Below are 20,439 nucleotides of genomic sequence, written 5' to 3' on the forward strand. Positions count from 1 at the left end.
GAAACATAGTTTTTGGATTTTATTAACAACGAAATGCCAACTTGAGATAGATTTTATGCATGCCCAAGGCTGAAAATATTCTACTATAAATATTAAAAGCCCAGCAGAAGCCAACAATGCTAGCGGCTCTACCACTGATATCATAATTGCAGGGAACTAGAGCATAAGTTCAACCTACTAGAGATGGAAAAGCATGAATCATAGGATTTTTTTTTTTATTCTTTTTTTCCTTGTTGAAGCAAGTCAACAAATATTAGTTAAAGTTTAATTCGTCCATCACTGGAGAATGAAAACCAATCAAAGAAGATAAAAGATTGTGAGCTTGTTTCTAGGAATGATAATGGATAAAGTATCTTGCAAAATTTGCCATATTCACATCTGAACCCGTTCAGAATCCTACAATTTAAACATATCACAAATCCGATTACAGATTCATTAAAAAATTTCAAACCCATCTTATAAAAAATAGTAAATTCATTGGATACTGACCTGTCTGATTAAACTTTATTTCGATCGGGTTATTTAGGTTGGTTGAGTACGTGACCTAAAATTTAAAAAAAATAATAAAGAGGAGGAAGGACAAAGAGAAAGATTTTTGCATAATGACATGAACTTAACTAATATTAAGTAAAAATCAATAAAATATCGAACATCCAATTCAAATTTAAATAAACAACCATAATTCATAATATTAATTTAAGTTCATAATCCCTTTGCACCTCTATTTTTTCTATATTTTGTAAAATTTTATATTATATATATATATATATATTATATATAATCGAGTTCAAGTAGTGGGTAGCCAATGATTAAATTTCAAGCTTTTTTCAAATCTCAATGAGTTTTGATTTTAAATTTTATTTTTTTAAAAAAATTATAGGATTTTATTAAATCAATTCTATTAAATCCGGAATAGGTCGGATATTAGAAAATAAAAAATCCTACCTCATGTTATCCTTACCTGTCTCATCTTATCATGATTTGACATTTGTCTTTTTTTTTTATGAAAGGAAACTGAAGACATGCTCCCACATCAAATTTATTAAGACCGAAAACTAAGGAAATGTAGGGATTTGGAAATATTTAAAAGAGAGATAATAAAAGAGGAGAGAGTAAAGAAAAGTTCAATAGCGGTATTAGAAGAAAGAAAAGAAAAAGAGAAGGAACAAAAAAAAAAGAGCAAGACAACGGTGGCAAATGAGCTAAAAGAACGGAACAGCTATGCGGCCTTTTGGTCAAAGAAAGAGCACTAACAATGGCTATAGCAGTGTTGCAAGAATGGAAGAGCAATGTGGCCTTTTCAACCTGCTTCTACACGCCAAAACCCGACGGAAGGTGGTGTTGAAAATATTTTACCTGCTATATTTTTATTTTATAAAATTTTTATAAAGAAATAATTTATTAGAATAAAATTAAGAGATTGAAAAGTGCTTGTTTGAATCAAGGCATATGATGCATACTGTCGTAAGAATGTGATTTGCTTCTTACATGCATGTCTGCGGCGATGTCATTTCTAAGGTACAACAATCCCGCTTAGCCCAATCCTCCTCTAACGAGCAGTGAAGTTTTGACTTGACAAACTCCTTTATCTAAAAAAGATAGAAGCTGAAGGTTGAAGGGTGAAAAAACTCTCTGTCTGTAGAAGAAACTCTCGAAAGACAAAGTATCAGTGAAAAAGAGAGAGATCGAATTGTTTTTAGATTTGAAAGATCCCACAATGGCTAGACTTGTTTCAGAGCCTGGGTATATGAGGTAATGTTGATGGAAAACAAAACTAGAGAGGGGTCTGAGCGGCGTGTGGGCCCCGAAACCAGACAATATCTGGCAGGAGAGCCCTGTGTTCCCCCCTCATGTGGCTCCCACGTGGGCACTAGGTGCCTCACGTGCCCCGCGCAGGCAGAAACGTGACATTTGGTATCAGAGCCGAGGACGGCTCTAGTCCGAGAGTGGGTGAATGAAAGATGTCATATCGGCTAAACTCGCTTCAGAGCCTGGGCATACGAGGCGGGTGTTTCCAAATCCTGCAGACGCATTTTGAATGGCAAACAAAATCAGAGAGGAGTCTTAGCGGTGTGTGCGCGCGCGTGCAGGTCCCGAAACCGGACAATATCTGGCAGGAGAGCCCCGTATTCCTCCCTCATGTGGCCCCACGTGGGCACTGGGTACCTCACGTGCCCCGTACAAGCGGGGGCGTGACAAGATTAATCTCAGAGGAATCTATTTATAAACTCTATCCAGAAGACCGAAGATATGCGATGGTTCCGAAAATACGTCATGTTTCGGAAACACCGTATTTTTTCAAAAACCAATGTTCTTTTTCGAAGAATATTTTTTTTAACTTAAAAAAATTGATTTTAAAAAATAAATGTACTAGTTTTATTTTCTAAATTTTAGATGGTTTAAAAACTTTAAAACTCTTATCTTTTTCTTCAGAAGGATGTTGGTTCTGATTTTCTTAGGAATGTAATGTTTTAGAAACATCGCATTTTCAACACCATATCGGTTACGGAACAGAGCCTATAAATAGGCTCTTCAGTCTCAATCCACATTACTACTCTGCTTCATAAGATGAAATAGAAAATTCTTCTTTCCTTTTTCTTTTTCTCTTCTTCCAAACCTCATTCAAGTTTTTTTTTCATTTAGACAACTGAATTGCTAGAGTTTTAATTTTTTAAAAAAATTTATCTTCTAAACTTTAGTTGTTTTAAATGTTTTAAAATATCTTTTTGTGAGATGTCTCTTTAGAAGAATTGTGACTGTTCGAAAGGGAATACTGGTTTTCGAAAAGATACAGTATTTTCGAAACATGACGTATCTTCGAAATCAATGCATCTTTTTTTCTCATTAGTACTGTCTTCTGAGAGTTTCTTCTACAGATAGAGAGTTTTTCCACCCTTCTATCTTTTTTTTCCTGTCCATCTGAAGGAGTTAGTCGAGTTAAGCCTCCATAGTGATCATATTTGTTAGAGGAGGATCGAGATAAGCCGGGTTGTCGTACCTTGGAGATGATATCGTCATAAACCTGTACGTAGGGGCCGAATCACGATCTTAAGATAGTGTATATCACACACCTCAATCTAGGCAAGCTTTTTTCAATCTTCTAATTTTATTCTAATAGACTATTTCTTTAAAAAAAAATTATAAAATAAAGATATAACAATTTTTGGAAAAAATATTTCCAATAGTCTAAGAACGTTATTTTGATTACACTAGAAATTGCTATTTAATCATTTATCAAATTTAGTTTAATTGCATAGGACTAAATTTGATTTTAATTATATAAAATTAAAAAGCTGTAAAATTTTGTTTTTTATAAAATTAGTCCTTTTAGAAATTTATATTGCACTAAAAAATTGTGCAAATAGACTTTTTGCAACTATAAAAATCATACAAAAATTTTCTGCAAATTAAAAATATTTGCAGAATTTTTCTACAACTTTAAAGTCCGTGCAAAAATTTTCTGTAGATTAAAAATTTGTATAGAAAATTATTGCATCTTTAAAATCTGTGTAAATTTTCTACAGCATTAAATTATGTGCAATCTATTTTCTGGAATCTTTAATTTTTGTGAAGAATTTTCTGCATCTTTAAAATTTATGTAAAAAACTTGTGCATTTTTAAAAGCTGAACAAAAATTATTGTTGCTTTTAAAAACTGTGCATATTATTAGCTGTTCTCAAAAAACGTACTTCTGCTTTGAAAAATGTGCAAACTTATAAAGTTCAATTATTTCTTATATTTCTTATTGTGGTTACTTGATTTTATTGATATTACTACTCTTTATTGCTTTTTTTTCAAAAATCTAGAAATAACTCGTAACCTAACGAATCAAAAGAGTACTAATAAAAGATGAATCGACATATCTGGATTAGTTATAAAAGAGTAATATCATTTTCTTGAAATTTGTTAAATAAGAAAGAAACTTGGGCAAATGAATTAACCAAGAGTTTATCTAGAAATGGAGTTCTAGATTCTTCGAGGAGGATGGGGCTTAAGCCTACCATTTGGTCATCGACAGTAGATATCCAACCTCTGTGATTGGAGATTTCATGAAGGAGATTCAATGTAGTAGAAATGAAGTTGATTAAGTGATTGCATCATGGCACATTTTTCGAAGTATATCTCCTTCCATCCCTGTAATGAGTACTCTTATCAATGACAAAAAGATATTGAAAATGTTGAGTTATACTCTTAATGAGTTTAAGATAAAAAAATCTACAGGGTATTAAGTCACAAATACTCTTGGAGGACTTACCTATGTGAGAAGTGTCGTATAGTCCGCGACTAAGGGTTTAGGCTAACCCTAATAAAATTCTCATAAAAAATCAAGGTCCAAAGCGCAAGGCTTTTAAACGGCGTTGATCGCATAAAGACCCAATTGATCCATACATTGTGTGTGATAAGTAAAAGTCTGAGTCAAAGGACCTAGTTCAAGATTTAATCCACTATGTTTCTTTCAGAACTACTATCAACACTAAGTGAGGTTTAAGTCTACAGGACACTTCACCAATTACATAGCATAAGTTGCCCAGATATTCTACTTTATAATTTTTAAAAATTTAAATCTTGTATGGAGAATTTTTGGAGTTCTAATTAATCCTCCAAACTGTAGTTGTTTTAAATGTTTTGAAATATCTTTTTGTAAGATGTCTCTTTTAGAATGGTTGGGACTCTTCAAAAGAGAATGCTGGTTTCCAAAAAAATATGGTGTTTCTGAAACCATCGCATCTCTTCAGTCTTCTGGATAGAATTTATAAATAGACTCATCCGGAATTAATCTAAAAATAATCTGATCTCTTTCTTTCTCACTGGTACTGTGTCTTTCGAGAGTTTCTTCTATAGACAGAGAGTTTTTTTACCCTTCAACTTTCTGCTTTCTATTTTTTTATTTTCTAAGCATCTAAGGGAGTTGGTAGGGTCAAACCTTTACAGCGATCGTGCTCATTAGAAAAGGATCGGGCTAAGCCGGTTTGTTATACCTTGAGGATGAGATCGCTGCAGACTTGTACGTAGAGAGCGAATCATTTTTTTAGGACAGTGTATATCACGCACCTCGATCCAGGCAAGCTCTTTTTAATCTTATGATTTTATTCTAGTAGATTATTCCTTTATAAAATTTTTATAAAATAAAGATATTGCAGTTTTTAGGCAAAAAATTTCCAACAGGTAGATCCCAATCTCGTGGAGCTTGGGGAGGATATAGGGAAGAGTTATAAGGGGAACCAGAGGCTCGTTCCAAGAAATTATGTTTCCACATGTCAAATAAAGATTTTCATGAGTTTCTGGCTTAGTACCGAAAACTTAAATTTTGGTGTTGCATCTTCTCCAAATTCCTTTTGCTACTAGATTTTATCTACCCCTTTTCTGATTATCTTTCATTGTTATCATTATCAATCCATTTTAAACTTAATTCAAGCCCCAATAGTAATTACTTTTATCCTTTTTCCACTCTATGTTACATTGTCTTACCTTAATTATTTACATGGAGAACCACTATAGATGGTAGACATTAAAAGAAATCGCACCTTCACATAGATAAATGGTAGACATTAAGCCTCACATTAGAAAATAATGGAGAAATAATATATTGATGAATTCTTCTCAAAAAACAATATATTGATGAATGCTACTGCTACTACATGTTAAAAAATAGTCCTTCTGTGGACAATTAATTATTAAACGAGTTGCTATACGGAGCAAACAAGCTCTGCTAGTCGACTCTGTACATGATTCGAGGAGAGAAAATAAATATGTCAAACTTCGAAGATTCGTAGGACGAATCAAACATCCTAAATATACTATATATTTATCTGTTAGTTCTTAGTTTCGGAAAAAAAAAGAAAAAAATAGAACTAGTACCGCGGAGCATGGAGACAATGGGGAAGCTACTCTCGTGACTTCCTAACCATCCAAAGCCACCATCACAGAATAAGATACAACCAATGCTGTCAATCAAGACGGTGGAGAAGATATTCAACTTCAACAAGCTTGGTCAGAGGTATAACCCAATCTCCATAAAGATGATAGGCTATTGAGGGATCAACCTTATAGTTGGTCCGGTTACTGTTACTGTCACCTGTATCATTCTCATCCAAGGTTATGTCTTGCCCAAACACCATGGCCTTCTTTTTCACTCTTCTCTTCACCAATTCTTCTTGACTTTCAGATGTCAATAGTTTCATCAAAGCATCCTTATCCTGAATAAAAGGGATATATAATAATTATCAAACTTGGGGAAAGTTCATAGAGGGTGATGAAGTTAGCACATTAAGCTAGATGGAGTAGTATGAGAAATGTAAGGGTGAAGGAAGACCTGAGCACGAATTGCAGGATTATAGTCTTGCGGGGCATCTCTGTACTTCGCTTCTGCTACAAATCTTCCGTAGTGGATTCTTCTTGAGAGGGCCTGAGAAAAATAGAATGCTATTCAGAATCAGCATTTAGTTATGAGGACAATGATATCAGACTTAACAATTGTTACCTGCAAACATACAAGATCTGATGCTGCTGTTAGTGCATAGTTACCATCATTTCCCCTTGTGGTGAACAGTGATAACAAGTCATTAAAATACATAGTCCAAATGGTCTTGGTCACATTAACAGATGCTGCTGCTGGATACAACACCTGCACTTGGAATAGAATTGAGAACATTAGAAGTATAAATGCTGAAAATGTGGAGCGAAATGTTGGAGTGGGTCAATTACCTGTGGGAACTTGTAAGGAGGTGCTAAAGTCGACAATGGTAAATTATTGGGGAAGAAGGGGATCTCCTCTGGGTTTTGATATCGTCCAGCCTATAAAATGTTGTTAGATCATATAACTCTTCATGTAATGAAAAATACTGCAATAAATAAGGATATAGAGCTGTCCCAAGATTGATATGGAGAATAAAGAGACATGACACTAATTATTTCTGCTGAACTTTGTCGTTGGCCTTGAGTATTGGATGCAACGATGCTCAATTTTTACAACCTACTAGTTTGCTATGGATGGAATTAAACCAATGCAAGTAACACGCAAGTCATTGCATGAATGTGCAATCATCACAGTTAAAATGATTTTGCACAAGATGCCATTTATATGTTAAAAGTAAGTGAGGTACCCAATTCATAAAATACAAAAGGAAAATAACGTAATTATATCCTACGCCTAGTGTACCAGCTCAATGGTACATCGGGATAATTATTTTCTACCATGTATCCCTCCCTCCTCTCATCAATATAGAAGAGAACTATAAGAAAAAACAAGGGAAAGAAAAAAAAAAAACGAGCAATCCCTAATTTCCACTCCCATCCATTGCACTAACCTTTCCCTCCTCCCACCAGTCATCTTTGAGTCCTCACCGCTGGAGCTGGCCACATATTTCAAGGTCAATACCCTACTCTTTCTGAAGCAATCCTTCATCAAGACCACTGCCCTCTCCTCCTGGAGCTTTGGCAATTCCTCCCCCAAGGGCACCATCACTAACATCAATCTTGCTCGCATGGGCCTCTCCGGTTATTCCTTTTATTGAGGTACTTAGACAAACATAAATGCTTGTGAGAAGGATGGAGGGTGGAGCGGTCGACAGTTGGCGCTCAAGAGAGGGGGTGGCTAGGGTTCCGTTCGCTCGATAGAAGAGGTGGAAAGCTCATTTTCCTTTTTTTTCTGATGCTAAAGTAGCCAGACAGACGCATGGTGGAAAAGAATTGGCCTAGCGTACTGTTGAGCTAGTACATCGGGCGTAGGATATAATTTCTCGACAAAAGTGACGAGAACAACTTTTATTTGGAAGATACAATAAAATACCAACAACTGCACCCAACAATCAAAATATTTTCGAGGATATATACTATACCAAACCATAATCTAATTATATTGTTGATATGCTTTTTTTTTTTTTTGAAATAATCAATCGTACTGTACACATCATTTGTACACTCTCCCAAATAAATCCCTACTGGAAGAAAATATTTTCCACAAACGTCTTAAGCGGGGAAGAAGTCTCTATACGATACCAACTTCATAAATGTAGGAACTACTCCTGATGTAACTCGGATACCATACAGTAATTAGATTAGTTTTTGACACAAATAAGTAAGATAAAGCAATTCAGTTGGCGTTTGACAAACATAAGTCAAACCGGAGCTATTGATTACAGTACCCGATTCACAAAATAACAAACAAAAGTGAGCAGAACAACTTTCATTGGGAGTCGCAGCCATAAAACTCGGAAATATCAACCAAAATTCATAGCACAAAAGAAGACAAAGTGAGAATGAGAGAAGAGAAAAAAGATCGCACCTTGGCCTGAACAGCCTGTGTCTCCCTGACAAAGATTTCGACGAGTGAGAACTTCCCATGGAGATAGGAGGGATCGTAAGTCGGGGAATTGTATGGGTATTTGGCCCTCTCAATGAGGCTGAACACAATCGTGTCCTCCTCCCTGGTGAGGAAATCTCTCACCGAGTCGAGCGTCAGTCCTTTCAGTGAATCCTGGAGACGCCGACAATGGCAGAAAGAAGAGAAGATGAGCACACCGTAAGCAAAGGAGAGGAAACGAGGAAACATAGAGGACGGAGTAGTAGGAGAAGAAGCCATTGCCAGAGAGAGAAAATGAAGAAACCTGGAGGAGTAGAAGCTATTGCGGACCGAGGGGTGTCTTTTAAGCTTCTTGGGGCTTTGAAAGTCCACTCCGAAAGCGAAAGGCATCCGCTGCCGGCGGAGGCTCGCATTCTTGGAAGGTCAGCTTGCATGCTTTCCGTTGATTTTTTTTTGGTCTTTGTGGTTGGAAGTGATTGTTTGTTCGGTTAGTTTTAAATTCTGCCGAACGTTAACAGTTGAGGAAGGAGGAGGAGAAGCAAAGTCAGCGAATGAAGCCGGATCTCGTTCTCTGGTGCATGCACCAACCAACTTCGCCGCCTGCGGCCGCCTTCTTCAGGACTTTTAATGGAGAACTTGTTAGATGGGCCAGATGGACCAGTTCAATCGTTTCTCGCCGCTTTACTTTACTTTATTTTTTTTTTTAAGGCTGGTCCTTTAATACATAAATATTATAAAAAAATAGTCAACTTTTTATTGATTAACTTACTTACATTGTTATGCTACTTTACGATTGCTAAGTAATTTTTTCATGAATATGGAAAAACCCTTACCCATCTAAAACATGGATAAATTATTTTCCCATCAATTGATAAAATAATATTTTTATTTTGTTTCTAAAATAATATATAATATATGTTATAACATATTACAAAATATATAATATGATATAATATAATATATGATTACTATTATGTATAATAAGATTTATATAATAAAGATATTATAGAAAATATGGATAAATTTTAGCAACTTATTCAAAAAAGTAGTAATGCAAAAGAAATTTTGAAGAAACTTTCTAATGCATAAAAAAACCTACATAAATTAAATTTTTGTCTAAATATTGTCTCAAAAATATTTATCTAAAAAAAATAATTTTTTAGATAAATTTTTTATCTCCTAAAGAACAGGCCTTTAGGGTGTCATCTTGTCGGCCATTCACATGCACATCAGACAAGGACATTACTTAAATGGGCTGTGTTATTAATGATTGAAAGAAAAAAATGATTTTCACTCCAAAAAAAAAAAACTTGCAAGGGGATTAATGAACAAGTTCCAGTCTCATCAAGACTGTTGATAGATTAATTAGACATATAACATGGAGCATGTTCAAATAAAACATATGCATTCTAGCCCGATTGAATGGTCAAAAGCTTAAAAAAAAAAATTTCCACCTACCAACAACCAAGGGTTGTCGGACTTATCTTAATATTAATCATCTCCAGCGTTTTATTATGAAATTTATGTTGCTATTCTTCTTGACTAATAATTTCCTAAGGAATTATAATATTTAATACACAAAGTTGAGAAAAAACCCTGCACACGTGCAAAATGATTGCAGAATATGATTTGGTCAATGCTTTCATGCATTGTTTTTTATTTATTTTTTTAATATCTTGGAAAGTCAAATTTAGGAAAACCATAGATTACCATTTTGCACTCATTATTCATGCCTCGAGCCTTCCGGTTTCGATGCAGTCATGACACTGTTCTCAAAAAGAATTCATGGCACTAGCCATGGCACTTGCCCTGGATACTGCTGCAGAATAGCTATTTAGCTATAATGTTATTTCCAGAAATTTGGAAAAACAAATAAAGAAATCCTCAGACAAGATAGGCCAACCAAGTACCGGTGTTGGTGCATCTCAATCAAGCAAGCCTTCTTATTAAGGTTCCATCTTACACTAGCGAGAATTAGACGATCCAAAACTCAGATGCGACCCCAACTTTACTAAGGGAAAAAGGCAGAGATTAAATCATAGGAGCGTTTGACAAAAGGAATGAGTTGAATCAATGAACGGCTCGTGTCCGGCCCAACTGCATCTAGAACGCCAAAACTCTGACTTTTAACTTGAGTCACAATCTTCCAGCTTAGGAAAAGAAGCCTTTTCCCACTCTTATCCAAAAGCACGCTCACCTTCCGCCGTGATCCTTCTTTACCAGAGACTTCAACGCTCCAGCTATACTTTATCTTCCTTTGGGCCCCAAAGAGATCTTCCCTCTGCCTCCCATAGGCCATAGCTCCTCGCCAATGCAAGATGTGGGAAGGGAAACAGATCTTCCCTGTTTCTCTCATAGTAATGAGCTTATCCCAGAAATTTTTTTAAAAAAATGCAACAGAAAAAAGAAAAGAAAAAAGAAAAGAAAAGAAAAAGGCATGTCTAGCTCCCGCCAGGAGGAGGGAAAGAGATCTTCCCTCTTCCATAATGAAGCTAGCTCCAAGTCAGCATGTCGCAGAAAGAACAAAAAAAGAAAAAGAAAAACGTAGCCTGACAGAAATGGAAAAAACATTCCGTTGCAAGGGACCCTCGCTACTCCGGATTTGAGGAGGGAATCCGCTTCCTCCCATAGCAAAAAAAGGAAAAAAAAGGCGTGATATAATGGAAAGAAATTTCCAAGCAAATTTCAGGTCAGCTTCTCACAGAAGAGGGAAAAAAGAAAAAAAAATCCTAGAATACAACTGCAAGACATTGAATGGTCCAAAGAAATAGGCAACCATATAGAAAGATTGTTTCGATGTTTTCAAACTTGGCAACAAGATCCACCCTCCAAAAAAGAAAAATAAATAAATAAATAAAAATCCCTCAGGCCGGCTATCAATTTGCAATCACATCAAAATGAAACATCGCCCTAAAATCAGGCCCTCAAACAATAACTGCGGTCTAAACAGGTAGTCTGGCCACAATCCTTTCCAGTGTCTCACGGCAATGAAGAGTTGAAACTTTACCTGGTTATCATTTGAAGAAGACCTTGAGATGCATGTGGTACGCTTGGGACTGGAGTAGCTGGCAGTCACATGCTTCAGTTTGCCAATAGTATGTTCAACGCAAAGAAGAGTTTCGAAAGCAAAGAAAAAGATTACTCGAAAAACAAGTATGATGATACCTGCAACGCTACCACCATCGCTGCACCCACCGGTAACGATAGAGCATGGTAGAAACAAAAATAGAATTGAGAATAAAATTCTGAAAAACGTAGCTACGAAGGAATTTATGAGCATAGCGTGAAAAAGATGAATCATTTAACCAATCATTCAGAAATACAAAAATTGTTTCCATGCTTTTCAGAAATGTTGCTTCCTTAGCAAACTCAATCTGGCTTCAGAAATCTATGAATCATGGTCATCAGAAGTTGATGCATTCTGGATCTCCAGCACGACGAGATATAGACAGAGACACAGTAAAGCAAGGGATTTACCTTTTGGAGCAGATACTTAAAATAGATATCCATGCACATGCTTATGTTTGATAGTTTTATAAAAAAATAAAAAAAATGGTTTTTAACATAGAGAATATAGGGATACCTTGCACCAGAATTTGTCATTCCTATATCAAGCCCACAAGGAACCAAGGGCTCCAAGGTCCCTGTGGGAGAATCAACACTTCTTTACTTGCACAAACCCACAAAAATCTTAGACAAAGTCCCATTTCTTAATGGTTTTTGTTTACATTGTCACCAAACTGACATTGTTCTAAGAACCATAATTAACGTGTCCCAATTAAACTTATTTGGGCCCAATGTCCTTTAGAGCACAGATCTGCTCCTCTCCCATGGCAGACATGACAGTCACCACCAGATCCTTCCCTTCAGCAAAACCATCTTTGATCTGCAACATTTAAACAATAAAAGAACAGATACAATTAACGCTCACAAAGAATATGAAGGAAACAATAAAGGAAAAGAAATGGTGAGAGCTTCCATGGATTGAACAAGAAGGAAATAATAAAAGAAAAGAGATGGTGAGAGCTTCCATGGATTGCAAGTTTTTCCTCTGCTTCATGAATATCATGAAACTGAATTTCATGGACAAGATTTTAATTAGCTTACTTGGCTTGCCAATCGCCAAGCCTCCAACTCTTTGGGGCCAAAAGGTATCTCAGGAGACAACAATATCTTAACAAGGAAAAACTAGAAGCGCGAAAAGAATAGGTGCACCACAAGCTAAAAATTAAGAAAAGTTGATTAAAGTGCAAAGTTATTATAAGTGAAACATGTGTGATAAATTGCTTGCTATTACAAAACATATCTTTGCTCTCAAGTCTCAAGTGAATATTTTATAACATTTCAACCATGTCAGTAGCAACACGGGAGCAAACATCTGATAGCCTGAGGGTTAGATGCACAAAATGTCTTAGCCTAAATGCCCTGCACCTGTCAAATGATAAGAAACAATAGTCTCCTTGATGTCCAGAGATGGTGGATAGTGGTTACCAGAGGATATAGTCCAAATTAAATAATTATAGAATGCATGCCAGTACAATAGATATGATCAATAGCTTTATCTCTCACCTGCTCCTGTTTCCTTTGTCAGTCTTGTTTTACCAGTTGCCCATATCAAAAGGTCAGGCCTCCATAATGAGGACTTCATCAACATTTGCCAGACCATTTCCGTCAATCCTTTCCTCGATGATCAAAAAAAATTGATCCAGCCAACTTGAAATTCAGATTAAGCAAACTTGAATTGGATCCAAGCAGTCCCATACAATCTACTTGATTTTCTAACTATGTTTGCTTTAGATTAAAATCTACCAATTTGTCCTGCCCATTGGACTACCTCCATCCAAACTAACACCTTTGAACCAAAGTCCTCACTAAAATAGTTTCAGGCATTTATTGTGCAATTTAATACCATATTAATCATTTTCCTTCTTCTAGTTGACTTTTCAAGGAAAGCCACAGTTCATTCTGTCTCCATTTTTTTCTCTTGGTAATTAGTGATATTTTAAAGAATTGCAAGAGACGAGAGAATTGCTTGGAAGCTTAGGCTGTCTGACAATGAAAAATTCTTACTACCCCATCAGGAAAAGAGTAGTTTACCATACAATTTACCTCCTAGTGGACATTCACGATTAAAATCATGTAAATGCAACTAGCATCAGAAAAGCAGTTAAGGCTATAGTGTCATTGTTCACACTTCAAAAAAATAGTCAAAAAAGAATCCCTCCAGCGAGAAGTGGGAAAGTCAAAGTAAAGATGGGTAGTTTTGAAGGGATAAACGTGATGTTTTCAATTCCAAATGAACTACCATCAAAGTTGAGATAGCTTCATTTCTTCCCTAATCAGTGATAATAATTAGGAGAAGAATAAAAAAGTCACCCCCGAAATGACTCACATTTCCCTGCTACCCTCTTATCTCATCCGTACCAACCACCTAAATTAAATAATACTTGCTACTTCCTTAAATGTGTTTCCCCCCTTCCCCATTAATTCATGCATATATATTGGTTAATATAAAATATGAAGTCCTTCAATCATTCTAGTTCTCTTTTGACAACTAGATTTGCTTCTCCCAGTTTTAATAAATTTATATTCCCTCAAAAAAAAAATCAATCCATGAGCAGTCAATTTTCCATAAATCATCTTCAGCTTCCTTAGCAGATAAAACCAATTGAAACCTATTCCCATCCTCTGCTTGATTACTTAAAAATTAAAACTAGCTATAATAAACAACAATTGACACCAAAAAATCAAGGTACAATTCATGAGGAGAAGCTTATTTTTAAGCAAGGTTTTGAGTCAATGCAGTTCTTATTAACATGACATAGAGCCGTATACAAGAAGCCCATGTAAATATATGTACGATATAGTAAAAGATCATAAACAAAATGATGGAGATCATATAAAATTTAAATTTGTAAATTACTGCATCAACTTTCTCATAAATTTCCCTCAATCATGAAGGGTTCATATACAGGTGTTTCCCTCAAGAAAAAAAATGAAGTATAAGGTTGCAGCAGATTTACTAATTGATAAACACAAAGAAGCTTGGTACTCATGACCCTGATGAGGCTCCTATCATGAGGAAGCACCTATGCCATGAATGAAAAGTATGGTCCTGTGACGAGGCAGATCCTCTATCAAAAGTTCACCTCACCACAGGAGCATAGATAATCAACATAGAATTGTATATGGGGATAAAGGACAAGCTGTAAAGGAGGCCTGAATAATGAGCAAACAACCAAGTAGGCCTCTTAAAATTCTGAAATCAAACAATGTAGAACTGCAAAGTAGCAACACCTGCTAGCAACAAGGTACAAGGAGATTCCATAAGCAGCAGTATTCCTCCATTAGAAAAAGATGATGTTGGAAATTGACATGATATGCAAGAGATGAACCATTAGCACTAATCAAGGAATGTCAAACTAATCCGAACCAATGCCACTTGGGACAATTCAGCTGTGTGGGTCGGTTCGGGTTATAAATCGCTCTGTTGCCTTTTTTTTTGTTGAGACATTTGTCGCCTCCAAAGTCGGAGGAACCGGTATCGGGCACCGTACCGATTCTCCGGCGGCTCGAGTCAGTACAAGTCATGCCGGGCCTGTACCAACGAGGGCACAGTACTGTGGGAGAGAGGAAAAGAGAGAGAGAGAGAGAGAAGGGGGAGAGAGGCTGCTGGAGGGTGGTGGACGCCAGTGGACGGCCACAAGGGGCCGGTGGGGGCCGATTTGCTGACTTCATTTAAAAATCCAAAACTTTTTAGCCGTGGCCGGACCTCTGCTTCATTCGAAATAGAAGAACCGGCTGCGGCCTCGCCCCCTGCGGCCTCCGACGGCCCCCGCCGCCTCTCCCTCTCCCTCCCCTGCTCGCTTTCTCTTTCCTTTTCCTTCACCGGCTCTAGCATGTCTCTCGTTTCTACAGCCAAAACCGTACCCGTGAGCCACCGGTACGGTTCGGAACGGGTAGAACCGCCGCCGACCTTGGTCGCCTCTTTAAGAGCCTTCGAGATTTTCTCTCTGCTCTCTCCACCTCACGATCCCTCCTCCATCACATCCTGCTCGCCATTGGCTATGAATTATTCCAATGCCACCATCTCCACCTCCTTCCCCTCCCTTTCCTTTAGATCCACCCCTTCGACAACTCCCTCATCTCAAGTCTCATCTCGATGCCGATCCACATGTGATTACTCCATGACCTCGTCCTTGTCGATGACATCATCACCCTCGCCTTCACCATGCTCCCTGACAACATCTCTCTCTCTCTCTCAGGTCTCCTGCATGCCCCCTCTCTCTCCCTTCGTCTCCTTCTTCCTCTCCCCCTCTCCCTCTCCCTTCCCCTCTCTCTCATTCTTCGCTCCTCCCTCTCCCCCTCTCTCTCTGTTTCGGTATGCTCCAGCATGGCACGGTACAAACCCGTGCCATACCATACTAGTAGTCAACCAATAGGGGTCACAGCACCAGTTTAGCGAACCTTGGTACTAATCATAGTATGCAAGTGCAGTAGTAAAGTCTCATCGCAAGAATCATATAACGATGGAGTTAAGTCCTAAAAGAAGCAATGGATAAAAAGATGATATGCTTGAAATTATAGAAATTTGTCCTACAATTGTGCATGTCTAATAAAAAAAGAAAAATAGTGTCAGGATATGGTGTTTTCCTTGTGTAAAATGCAAGTACGATAAGCAAATGGATGGCAAAGCATTAGTCCTAGAACATACAGGACAAGTTGGGCAGTTGTGACATATTGTGACTAAGTATAAGGAGTGAGAAAATTAACGGTGGCTCTATTAGAGGACCAAATTTGTCAAGGAGATAATATTCATATGCCAAATGAAAAGGTTAAGAAAAAATATTATTCCAACTAATCAAAGGGTGCACCAGGTAAAGATCATCATTCAGCAAGAAGGATTATGTGGGAAAAAAGAATACATGAAGTGAAAACATAATTCACCATGGACAAGATGGAGCAAATTTGTGAGTGAAGTTTGAGGCTCTAGGAAAAATGAGATAACAAGCAGATTGAGTCATAAGGCTGTGGTGAAAGTAGACAGATGAGAGAAAAAGAAAAAATAAGGTGGCAAAATGTGCTGACTGCTGAATATATGGAGCTACAGGAAAATAGCCAACAATCAGAGTCTTGACCCAAAGAAATTGCACCCCATCCATTAACCAGTTAAAATAAGTGAATCCCACCGACCAGAGGTCAGATCCATAAAGAAATAAAAACAAGACAAATGAGAGTAGACACATACTAGCCACTACTTTGTGGAGTACAGTGAACTCTGAAGGATCAACATCTTTAATATAAGTACAGATTGTAGGGCCCAAAGCAGATCTGATAAACTTGATAAGTCGCACATCAGTGTTGTAGCAATCAAAAAAAACAAAAGGATTAGAAATTTAAAACAAACTCTAACAAATATTGCCTGACAATTAGAACCCAATCAAGTGAACCACTTTTTTTCTTCTAAAAATTGAATTGTCATACAAATTGACAAATTACATGGATCCCATTTGACTTGGTTAGTGTTAAAAGATGACTCCTTATTATAAGGTGTAATTTGTAAAAAGACGTGGCCAAAGATAAAAACCTGGGCAAGCAAAGTCTCATCGGTTGGAAGCCTCAGGTCATCCTTTGTGTTCCCATTCTCCATCAGAAGACTCACCTGCAAGATAAGAACTCAGCCCAACTGGTTCACAACACGAACAAGGTTCAACAAATCCATGTATTGTATGAATCTCAAAATGGAGATTGAAAGGTAGTGAATGAGCATACAAAACCATCTTCAGATATATCAATGAGTTGATAGTCAGTGCGAGTAACATGAGGAGCCTGCACAAATCAACAAACAAAGGATTTAAAACTCAATCTTAGAATGATTTCCATACTTCTGTGAAGGGTGACAATGAGAAAATGGATTACATCGCAGTTATGGGATGAAGGAACAATATCCTCAAGCTTTTTGGAATTGAAGATATCAATTGCAACGAAGTGGCACTTGGCATGACCATGCTTGCCTGTTTTAGAGGTTGAAACCTCAACAACCTACAACAAAATTCATTCTAGGATTAATATTCAGCAAAATAGAAAAAGGAGAGAGAATGTATTTGAATGATTTTTTATTCAAGTAAGGTTTGTTCTCCATTAGCAACTTGTGGATAATAGCTAACACATTGACAATGAGCCAACCAAACAACCACCATTCACCTCATCAATAGAAACTATAAAATAAAACTTAAATCATCAAGAAGATGGTAGAATACCAACATGCAGCTTAAACAAATAGTAATAACAATAGTTCATGCATAATAGTATCAAAACAATAATCTCAACATAATGGTAGAATGGTCCCAAAACATTAATCTAAGCCGAAATAGAGAAGAAACTAAAACAAGTAATAGCAAAACATGTCTAAAACCTACTGTCTTTGTTATTTTTTCCAACAAGCTGGAATTTGGCCACATACACGATGCATTCAGGATCAAGGCCTTTGGGGTCCAATAGAGTATACCTATTAAAAGATGAAAAATAACAATTTGCGAAATATGAATCTTATTAATGAAGTAGAAGTTAGAATTTTTCTTTTTGTTTGTTGTTCTCCGGTTCAACTGTTGGGTTATTAAGCATATAGGTTGCAAAATCGACAGGAAATATCAGGAGATCAAAAAAGAATTGTAATTATTATCACCATCATCATCCCAGTCTTTTCCCAATAAATACCGGGTCATCTACAAAGAACAGCTGTAAGTAAAGTAGGCTCCATGAAAGAATTGAGTAGATCTTACAGCTAGCTTAACACCTCATGCCAACCCTTTTGGTTAACACTCAATCCTATAAGCATATACTAAAGCTGCAAGACATATACCTGCGGATAAGGCCTAAACAGAAATTTATTTGCATAAAGAAGTGTAGCACTGATCCATAACTTTTTGTGAAGTAAACTGTAGCAGAAATTTCTACAAGATCAACTATAATTTTTCTCACAATTTTGAACTCAAGAATGAGAGCCACTCATTGCATGTGTTAATAAAAGCATCAGAAAATTATCAACTCCTTGATCTATACTATATTCCTGATACACAAACAATCATCAGTCCAAGCTATTACAGAAAGTTGAGTAGACAATGGATAAAGATCATCTAAACCAAATAAAAGGCCCTAGCGAACACAAGATAAACAATACTCTCTTTAGTGACCTAGAAGATGATAAGTTCCGGCAGATCAGGTATCAGAAAAAGGAAGACAGTTGAGAACCCAAGGAACGTTTCCTCATTCTCCACGCTAACTACTTGAGGCCTAAACAAACCTCACCTCCTGATACCAATCCTAATTCACGAGTCTCAAACTTGTCTCCGATTAAGAATAAATTCCAAAACTGACGGTGACATGAACCAACTTCTCCAAATTGTTCTCAAAAAACATTAGTTAATCAACTGAATATGATTGACAGTTTCAATGCCTCAACATGTAACCCCCATATCCAAGGCGAAAGGTGGTGGAAAACAGATTCACTTTAGAATAAGTTTCTCTACCAAGCAAAGTGCCTTTCAACAATCATAAGCAACGACAAAACCTATCAAGAAAAGCACAAAAGCTAGATAACACTATTTCCAACATAAATCAAACTTCATCCAAATCTATCCATCTATGCCAAATTCCACCATCATTAATCAAACTTAAACGATTGCTTGTTGTCCATATCAGATGACCAATCTTATACATAGCTTCAAGGTTCCTCCTTTTGTGAGAAGCAACTGCCTCCGCAAATTCATAAGCCAGCATTAGACGATAATGAATTGATAATCGATCTAACTAGAGATAAGAATTCCTTTTCACATTCTCCTATCAAAATAAAGGATCTCAACTTCCAAAATTCAGGAACGCAACTAAGTTTTTCTATCTCCTTCTCGTCGTCTAAAGACCAGCGAATAATCATAAAAATTTCCAAATAATCATATCAAGAAAGAAAACCCAGATCAAGAACTCGACCAGACCTAGGAAAACTACGAACAAGTCCAACAAGAAATACATCAAGAGTCAAAGCTAGCCGGGTTCAATCAACTACCTTGCAGGGCCTGCCTTTAATGACGATGTAGCCATTCTTCCTAATGGTTCCGGCCTGCTGCGGGAACGTCTTGGAAGCCCCAGCGTCCGCCTGCGACTCGAATTGATGCTCCTCGTCCGACATTCTCTTCTCGCTTTCTCGCTTTCGGGGCAACCAAGGAAAAGGAAAACGGGAATGGAGCAAGGAAGGAATGCTGAAAGAGCGAGGGGCCCCTATTGTACACATATCTACGCTAGGGTTTGTTTCTTTGATCATCAACCGTCGGATTGTCTAACTCGGGGGTCTCATCCTACGGTCCTAAGTGAGGATAAGGCTCGCATGCGCTGATAAACGGCCCCACTTACGAGAAAATTATACCTGGCACTGCGTTGCGTGCACCATCTGTCCGGATATGCCGTCAATCACAACCGTTTATTTTTATAAAATTTATTGGGCGCACCGTTACTTGCTGTACTTATGGGGTTTACGGCCACGTGGTGCACGCTATATAGAAAATAAATTTCTCCCCACGTACGGTCGACTGGTCGTCACGCTTTCTGGGTAAGTTCTACAGTGACCGAGAAAGGAACCACAGCGGAACTTAGATGTGGGACCCAAGAAAACAGGAAGTTTATGTCGTTGGGTGCGGATTGCCTTTACCTGGAACTGGTTTTTTTTGTTCGGCGTCGCATTTTATGCCTCGCTGGTCGCCCGCGACCGCCACATCGGATTTTCCCATGTGGTCCATATCGCTTCGTTAATGTGGCGGTCGTTTATTGGACCAACTGATAGGGCACGGGCTCGTGTATGGGTTCAAGTGGGCTTAGTAGATGGCCTTAAAAAATTTTGCGCCATCCTTGCCCGCGTCTGGGCTCAAGTGGGCTTAGTAAATGGGCTTGCATAATTTTGGGTTGCATCCATCAAAGGTTAATTGTCCAAATTCCATACCTGCCATCAAATTGTGAGAAGAAATGCCCCCATTTAAGCGTAACAGTAATTTACTGGAGGTAGCCGTTTGAGCATTCTCAAACAGTGGATTTGATTGTGCTCATGTAAGATCCTGAGGGTTGTATCTTTTGCCTTCTTTCGTATGAAT

General features: G+C 37.3%; 2 protein-coding genes across 2 annotated transcripts; both read right to left on the reverse strand.

The window, feature by feature from the left end:
* Positions 1-5,595: 5,595 nt before the first annotated feature.
* On the reverse strand, positions 5,596-8,602 carry LOC120106198 (chorismate mutase 2-like). The gene is made up of 5 exons (XM_039119107.1): positions 8,285-8,602; positions 6,706-6,795; positions 6,482-6,625; positions 6,314-6,406; positions 5,596-6,197 (listed from the first exon to the last, which is right to left on the reverse strand). Exons 1-5 carry the CDS (start codon positions 8,579-8,581, stop codon positions 5,949-5,951), a joined length of 873 nt encoding a protein of 290 aa, XP_038975035.1. The 5' UTR covers positions 8,582-8,602; the 3' UTR covers positions 5,596-5,948.
* A 3,190-nt stretch (positions 8,603-11,792) lies between these two features.
* LOC120106196 (eukaryotic translation initiation factor 5A-2-like) lies at positions 11,793-19,562 on the reverse strand. Its single transcript, XM_039119105.1, has 5 exons — positions 19,365-19,562; positions 17,222-17,344; positions 17,075-17,131; positions 16,890-16,964; positions 11,793-12,188 (listed from the first exon to the last, which is right to left on the reverse strand). Exons 1-5 carry the CDS (start codon positions 19,485-19,487, stop codon positions 12,087-12,089), a joined length of 480 nt encoding a protein of 159 aa, XP_038975033.1. The 5' UTR covers positions 19,488-19,562; the 3' UTR covers positions 11,793-12,086.
* Between the last annotated feature and the right edge of the window lie 877 nt (positions 19,563-20,439).

Source organism: Phoenix dactylifera, unplaced genomic scaffold (assembly GCF_009389715.1).
Source record: "Phoenix dactylifera cultivar Barhee BC4 unplaced genomic scaffold, palm_55x_up_171113_PBpolish2nd_filt_p 000488F, whole genome shotgun sequence".
Classification (NCBI taxonomy): domain Eukaryota; kingdom Viridiplantae; phylum Streptophyta; class Magnoliopsida; order Arecales; family Arecaceae; genus Phoenix; species Phoenix dactylifera.